The sequence below is a fragment of the Electrophorus electricus genome, chromosome 7 (assembly GCF_041902795.1).
Source record: "Electrophorus electricus isolate QZ-2024a chromosome 7, ASM4190279v1, whole genome shotgun sequence".
Taxonomy (NCBI): domain Eukaryota; kingdom Metazoa; phylum Chordata; class Actinopteri; order Gymnotiformes; family Gymnotidae; genus Electrophorus; species Electrophorus electricus.
The window spans coordinates 707,501-715,000 of record NC_137503.1 but is presented as its reverse complement, the minus strand read 5'-3'; the positions used below and the strand labels follow the sequence as shown (position 1 = coordinate 715,000).

At 51.5% G+C, this 7,500-nt stretch overlaps 1 protein-coding gene across 2 annotated transcripts in view; it reads right to left on the bottom strand.

Moving 5' to 3' along the window:
- The window catches only part of pcdh9 (protocadherin 9), a 121,157-nt gene that overhangs the window by 77,574 nt on the left and 36,083 nt on the right, over nt 1-7,500 (bottom strand). For both annotated transcript variants that reach the window (XM_035524714.2, XM_081717219.1), the window contains exon 3: nt 7,203-7,304. In XM_035524714.2, the coding sequence (XP_035380607.2) occupies nt 7,203-7,304 (102 nt within the window). The remainder of the gene's footprint in view (nt 1-7,202; nt 7,305-7,500) is intronic.

Here is a 7,500-nt window from a genome sequence, read left to right as displayed (position 1 = left end):
TTTGCTGATAACCGAAACGACACCAAAGAGATACTACGCCAATTACAGCAAATCCAAACACCTTTCAGTAATTTCTCACATGGCTAAGAGGATCGCTCGCTCGCTTGCTCGCTCTCTCCCCTGTTCCACATAGCATCTGTTCAGTGGCTGATTTTAATACAGAACTTGTGTGTTACGAGACCCTGTTCTGTCCCCATGTAAGAACCACAGGATTAAAACACAGTGTGAGGTGTCGTCCTTTAACGCGGGCACGGCCTTACTTTCCCACGCCCATCTCTGAAATCCTTCTCCAGCACTGGCCGAATCAAAGCCAATTCAGCTGAGCCCAGCTAGGGGTGGGGTCAGGAACCCAACAGGCATAGCGAGGGCAACAAAATCGGAACAGCTGGTCCAGAAAGCACTTTGATAAAAGCTACAGTAGGATAAGGGTGCATATATGTCCACTGAGAGTGTGTGTGTGTGTGTGTGTGTGAAAGAGGAAGTGATTGAAAGAAGCAGAGCAGTCAGGGAGGTTATTTTAAAAGACACTTTAAGCTCCTTCCTCAGGGCGGGGCACAGGGTGGGGGTGGAGGGAAACCTCCAGTTCAGCAGGGGTAAGTCCTATCGACAGACCCAGATCCACATTCCTACCCATATATCCCGGTAATCCACACCGCACACAGCTTTCCGAAATGGCACCTTGTCCCAAAGTACAAGTGTGTACAATAAAACGCAAAGTAATAAGACACAATTAACTCTCCTATTGAGCAGAGATCGTTAGCATTGACCAGGGAGTAGAGAGCATTAGACTCTCACCAGGAGCGAAAGCCTCGTCGATACAAATCTAACGTGTATTAGCGCAGACGCCGTCCAATAACCTGATCAGTCTGACAGCCGTCAGCTTCTCACAGTGATCACCGAAACGGCCATGTGAGATTGTAGATGATTTATTTATTTATGTTTGACAGTAATTTCTGAATATTTAGTGGAAAATACATCTAATACACCTAATATGCCACTGTTGGTGTGTGGTCCAGTGTGTTGGTGTGTGGTCCAGTGTGCTGGTGTGTGGTCCAGTGTGCTGGTGTGTGGCCCGGTGTTGGTGTACAGTGTATGGCACAGTGTGTTGGTGTGTGGTCCGGTGTGTCCGTGTGTGGCACGTGTGGTGTGCGGTGTGTGTGGTATGCAGTGTGCAGTGTGTGTGTTGTGTGGAGTGTGGTGTGTGGTGTGTGGTATGTGGTGTGCGGTGTGTGGCCCAGTGTTGGTGTGTGGTGTATGGCACAGTGTGTTGGTGTGCGGTGTGTGTCAGTGTGTGGTGTGTGTGATGTGTGGTGTGCGATGTGTGGGTAGTGGGTGTGTGATATGTGGTGTGCGGTGTGTAGTGTGTGTGATATGTGGTGTGCGGTGTGTAGTGTGTGTGATATGTAGTGTGTGGTGTGTAGTGTGTGTGATATGTGGTGTGCGGTGTGTGTGTGTGTGTAGTGTGTGGTGTGTATGTGTGGGTAGTGAGTGGTGTGTGTGTAGTATGTAGTGTGTGTAATGTGTTGTGTGTAGTGTGTAGTATGTGGTGTGTGTGTGTGTGTGTAGTGTGTATGTAGTGTGTGTGGTGTGTATGTGTGTGTAGTGAGTGGTATGTAGTGTGTGGTATATAGTGTGTGTAATGTGTTGTGTGTAGTGTGTAGTATGCGGTGTGTGTGTGTGTGTGTGTGTGTGTGTAGTGTGTATGTAGTGTGTGTGGTGTTTGGTGTGTATGTGTGTGTAGTGAGTGGTGTGTGTGTAGTATGTAGTGTGTGTAATGTGTTGTGTGTAGTGTGTAGTATGTGATGTGTGTGTGTGTGTGTAGTGTGTAGTATGTGTAATGTGTGGTGTGTGTGTGTGTGTGTGTGTGTGTGTGTGTGTGTGTGGTATGTAGTGTGTGGTATGTAGTGTGTGTGTGGTCTGGGGCTTGCTGCAAACCCACTACCCTCTTAGAACAGACTAATTACTCCAAACCTCTTCATGTACACTTTGTTAAAAGTCTGATATTACACCTCTGTGGGCAATAAAAGGGAATAATTACATATATCATGAAACACACACAGAGTGTGTGTGTGTGTGTGTGTGTGTGTGTGTGTGTGTGTGTGTGTGTGTGTGTGTGTGTGTGAGGTCAATCACAGTCAGCCAGCTACCTGAGCTCATCAGCCCCACTCCACCCAGACCACACCTCCTTTCACAGGAGCAGTCAGCCAGGACTAAGCCCTCACCCTCCTGTACCTCACCTCACCAGCACTTAGCTTCACTAATCCCTGCACTGCTCACACCATCCCCTGGCTCCGCCCCCTCCCCGCTGCCCAGTAGAAAGAGGGATGTGTGCATGAGACAGAGCTGATTGGATACAAAGGGACAGTGAAATGCTGCAGGCCAGTTTGTGCAGATCCACCCTCTGGGACTAAAGCTGAGCCTCTCAGCAGAGACAAAAGCCTTTTAAAGAGAGTGGGATCTGGCAACCCGGCTGCTTTTAGGTCAGCGTCTCCAACCAGCCATCCTCCACGGATAATGGAGTGTCCTTCACCTGCTAGCGCCTAAAGGGGTATGCAGTTATCACACACCACCTGCAAGCCCATTAATGAGAGAGAGAGAGAGAGAGAGAGAGAGAGAGAGGTGCAGAAAGAATGAGAGAGAGAGAGAGAGAAGAACGCTTGGGTGGAAGTGTGAAGAGAGCAGTAGTGGCACCAGTATCCTCGCAGGCATCTGTGATCGCGGAGGGGAGAGACACACGCGGATCCTGGACCGCTCTGTCAGGACACAGTGATGTCATCACAGCGCTGTCTCTGGAAAATCACACTCACACTACAGTGTATCACACTACAGGAGTGATTATGCTCTAATACAGTGTATCACACTACAGGAGTGACTCCTGTTGCAGCATGTTTAGTCGGACTAGCGCGTTCTTCCAGAATTCTGCCATGGGAAACACTTTGCCCTTTACTTAAGAGAGGGATACATTTCCCAACTCTTATTTCACAGCATGTATTCTCAATGCATAATTCATTCCCCATTACAGTGAAGCCCCTGTAAGGAAGTGCATTGATCTGGGATTGGATCTGTGGCTCCTCATGGCTGATGCAGGACCGCTTCATAATGAGAGACGTGTGAGTGTGACCGGGTCGCATGTTCAGGAGTCTGATGGTTATGGGAGCAGGGTGTGGACTCTCCGTGGGCATGGTGAAAGTGTGGCAACAGACACGGTGCTACACAGACGCAGTGCCACGCAGACACAGTGCCACGCAGACACTGTGCCACGCACACGCAGTGCCACGCAGACGCAGTGCCACGCAGACGCGGTGCCACGCAGACGCGGTGCCACGCAGACGCAGTGCCACGCAGACGCGGTGCCACGCAGACACTGTGCCACGCAGACGCAGTGCCACGCAGACGCGGTGCCACGCAGACACGGTGCCACGCAGACACGGTGCCACGCAGACGCAGTGCCACGCACACGCTGTGCCACGCAGACACGGTGCCACGCAGACGCGATGCCACGCACACGCAGTGCCACGCACACGCAGTGCCACGCAGACACTGTGCCACGCACACGCAGTGCCACGCAGACGCAGTGCCACGCAGACGCAGTGCCACGCAGACACTGTGCCACGCAGACACTGTGCCACGCACACGCAGTGCCACGCAGACACTGTGCCACGCAGACGCAGTGCCACGCAGACGCGGTGCCACGCAGACGCAGTGCCACGCAGACACGGTGCCACGCAGACACTGTGCCACGCACACGCAGTGCCACGCACACGCAGTGCCACGCAGACGCGGTGCCACGCAGACGCGGTGCCACGCAGACACTGTGCCACGCAGACGCAGTGCCACGCAGACGCGGTGCCACGCAGACACGGTGCCACGCAGACACGGTGCCACGCAGACGCAGTGCCACGCACACGCTGTGCCACGCAGACACGGTGCCACGCAGACGCGATGCCACGCAGACACTGTGCCACGCACACGCAGTGCCACGCACACGCAGTGCCACGCAGACACTGTGCCACGCAGACACTGTGCCACGCACACGCAGTGCCACGCAGACGCAGTGCCACGCAGACGCAGTGCCACGCAGACACTGTGCCACGCAGACACTGTGCCACGCACACGCAGTGCCACGCAGACACTGTGCCACGCAGACGCAGTGCCACGCAGACGCGGTGCCACGCAGACGCGGTGCCACGCAGACGCAGTGCCACGCAGACGCAGTGCCACGCAGACACGGTGCCACGCAGACGCGGTGCCACGCAGACACTGTGCCACGCAGACGCAGTGCCACACAGACGCAGTGCCACACAGATGCAGTGCCACACAGACGCAGTGCCACACAGACGCGGTGCCACACTGGAGGCTCTCTCCTCACTCTGCTCACTAAGGGTTACCGAGATTAACTGATTGACTGCGATGTCTGAATGAGCCCTGATTGGTCACTGATGGTCCACCTTGTCTGCACAGTGGCTCAATAAATCAATAACATGCACAAATAAAACTCTGCGAGACATCTCCATGAGACATCTCCACCCTTCGCCTCAGAGACATCTACCAGGTCCCACAATATTCCACAAGAACAGGCGAATGGATCTCAGGCTCCAGGAGATTATTCCCAGACCATGGAGTTGGACTGTGAGCTCTTTCCTAAAGCCTTTCGTCATGGGAAAGCAGGAACTGATCACTTTGAGGACCAGGTTACCACGACGAAGTCTGCCACGCAAAGTCAAGAACACCAGAACATGTACAACTGAGCCAGTGATGAGGGCTGGACTCACCACCATGGAGAGAGGTGTGTGTGTATGAGTGTGTGTGTGTGTGTGTGTGTGTGTGTGTGTGTGTGTGTGTGTGTGTGATGTTTGTCTTTGTGAACCCTGAGGGAGGCTCAAAGCAAAGCTCACAACATTTCAATCAAAGCACAACAGATCCCAAAGTAACCACAGCGACAGACACACACACTACTGCTTTAGTGCTCATTACAGCACATGGCAAAGACAAATATTGGCTTTCCTGTCCTCCAGCTTGGCGCCACACCACGTTAGCAGATGTGCCGTAGTGTCCTGAGTGTCGGACCTCATAACAGGTGTGTGTCGGACATGATCAGATCAGAGGAGAGGAGAAAAGACAGGTGTATTGAACTCTGTGGGTCTGATCACCAGGTGTACTAAACTGTGAGTCTGATTACCAGGTTCTATCTCTTCATTATCAGAGTGATACTACAGTCCAATACACACACACACACACACACACACTCATACACACACAGGGATCTATATCCCAGCTGCAGGGATCAGTAACACCAAACAGAATGTAGGGCAGTAGGAGGAGAAGGTTCCAGAATGCGAAACACCCCCCCCCAGAGGGAACAGAGAGTTAAAACCAGTTGGCCAGAGGAGCTCCATCATTGGTCATTTGTTCTCCAGCTTTTCTCTCTCTCTGTCTGTCACTCTCCCTCCTTCATCTTTCCTTCGCCATCACCTCTTCTTCCTTCACTCATTTCTATCTTTCTCTCTCTCCCTCACGCACACACACACACACACACACAATTACAGACTCTGTCAATACCATAGGGTCATCCGTGCATACTCACATAGAGACAGAGCAAGTTGTTAGCACTAATCTCACTAATGCAGTAGATGTGTGTGTGTGTGAGGGAGAGATTCTCATGTTTACACTGTGTATTGATCTCATTCACTGTTCCAGCTCCAGTTGTTCTGCAGGCCTGTGGATCTTTGAAGAATTGAGGAGAAGCTCTGAGCAGCTGGGAGATCATATCCCAAAGTTCTCAAACAAACCCAGCAGAACACAGCTGAGCCCACGAACCGCACTGCCATGAAGACTGCCAGGAGGAAGACCATCAGGAGGAAGAGTACCAGGAGCAAGAGTACCAAGAGGAAGACCACCAGGACGAAGACCATCAGCAGGAAGAGTACCAGGAGGAAGAGCATCAGGAGGAAAAGTACCTCAACACTCCATGATGACATCAACACTCCATACAGACCCAAGATATACGACGTCAACACTCCATACTGACCCAGGAAACATGACGTCAACACTCCATACTGACCCAGAAAACACTACATCAACACTCCATACTGACCCAGGAAACACTACATCAACACTCCATACTGACCCAAGATATACGATGTCAACACTCCATACTGACCCAGGAAACATGACGTCAACACTCCATACTGACCCAGGAAACATGACGTCAACACTCCATACTGACCCAGGAAACACTACATCAACACTCCATACTGACCCAGGAAACACTACATCAACACTCCATACTGACCCAGGAAACATGACGTCAACACTCCATACTGACCCAGGAAACATGACGTCAACACTCCACACTGACCCAGGAAACATGACGTCAACACTCCATACTGACCCAGGTAACATGATGTCAACACTCCATGCTGACCCAGAAAACACTACATCAACACTCCATACTGACCCAGGACACACTACATCAACACTCCATACTGACCCAAGATATACGATGTCAACACTCCATACTGACCCAGGTAACATGACATCAACACTCCATACTGACCCAGGAAACATGACGTCAACACTCCATACTGACCCAGGAAACATGACGTCAACACTCCACACTGACCCAGGAAACATGACGTCAACACTCCACACTGACCCAGGAAACATGACGTCAACACTCCATACTGACCCAGGTAACATGACGTCAACACTCCATGCTGACCCAGAAAACACTACATCAACACTCCATACTGACCCAGGACACACTACATCAACACTCCATACTGACCCAAGATATACGATGTCAACACTCCATACTGACCCAGGTAACATGACATCAACACTCCATACTGACCCAGGAAACATGACGTCAACACTCCACACTGACCCAGGAAACATGATGTCAACACTCCATGCTGACCCAGAAAACACTACATCAACACTCCACACTGACCCAGGAAACATGACGTCAACACTCCATACTGACCCAGGAAACATGACATCAACACTCCATACTGACCCAGGAAACACAACATCAACACTCCATACTGATACTGTGACATTTGTTCATCCTGTTACAATATTAACCCTCGTAATAAAGAGAGAGAAGTGTGGAGGTGTAACCCAGCGAGACACAGGTAAGGCTTGGGTGCTGTTCGGAGGGGCAGTAACACCCATCGGGTGGAACCGAAGTGGGTACTCACCAGTGGCGTGCAGGGGGTCCAGTATTCTGGGTTCAGGTCGGTTCGGGAACGCAAGTCCAGATAGTCAGGATTCAGTTCAGTGCGAGCGCGGGTTAGGGTCCCCTAAAATCCAAGAAAATTTGGGGTTACAACTCCATGCTGTTTAGAGTGATTACACACACACACACACACACACACACACGAGTTCTGAGAGAGACCAGTGTGCGCTGTGTAGAGCAGTACACACAACCATGATACAAGAGCCTGCATCTGCTCAGCGCCTAACTGAGCATGAGTGTCAGAGTCGTGACCCAGGTGT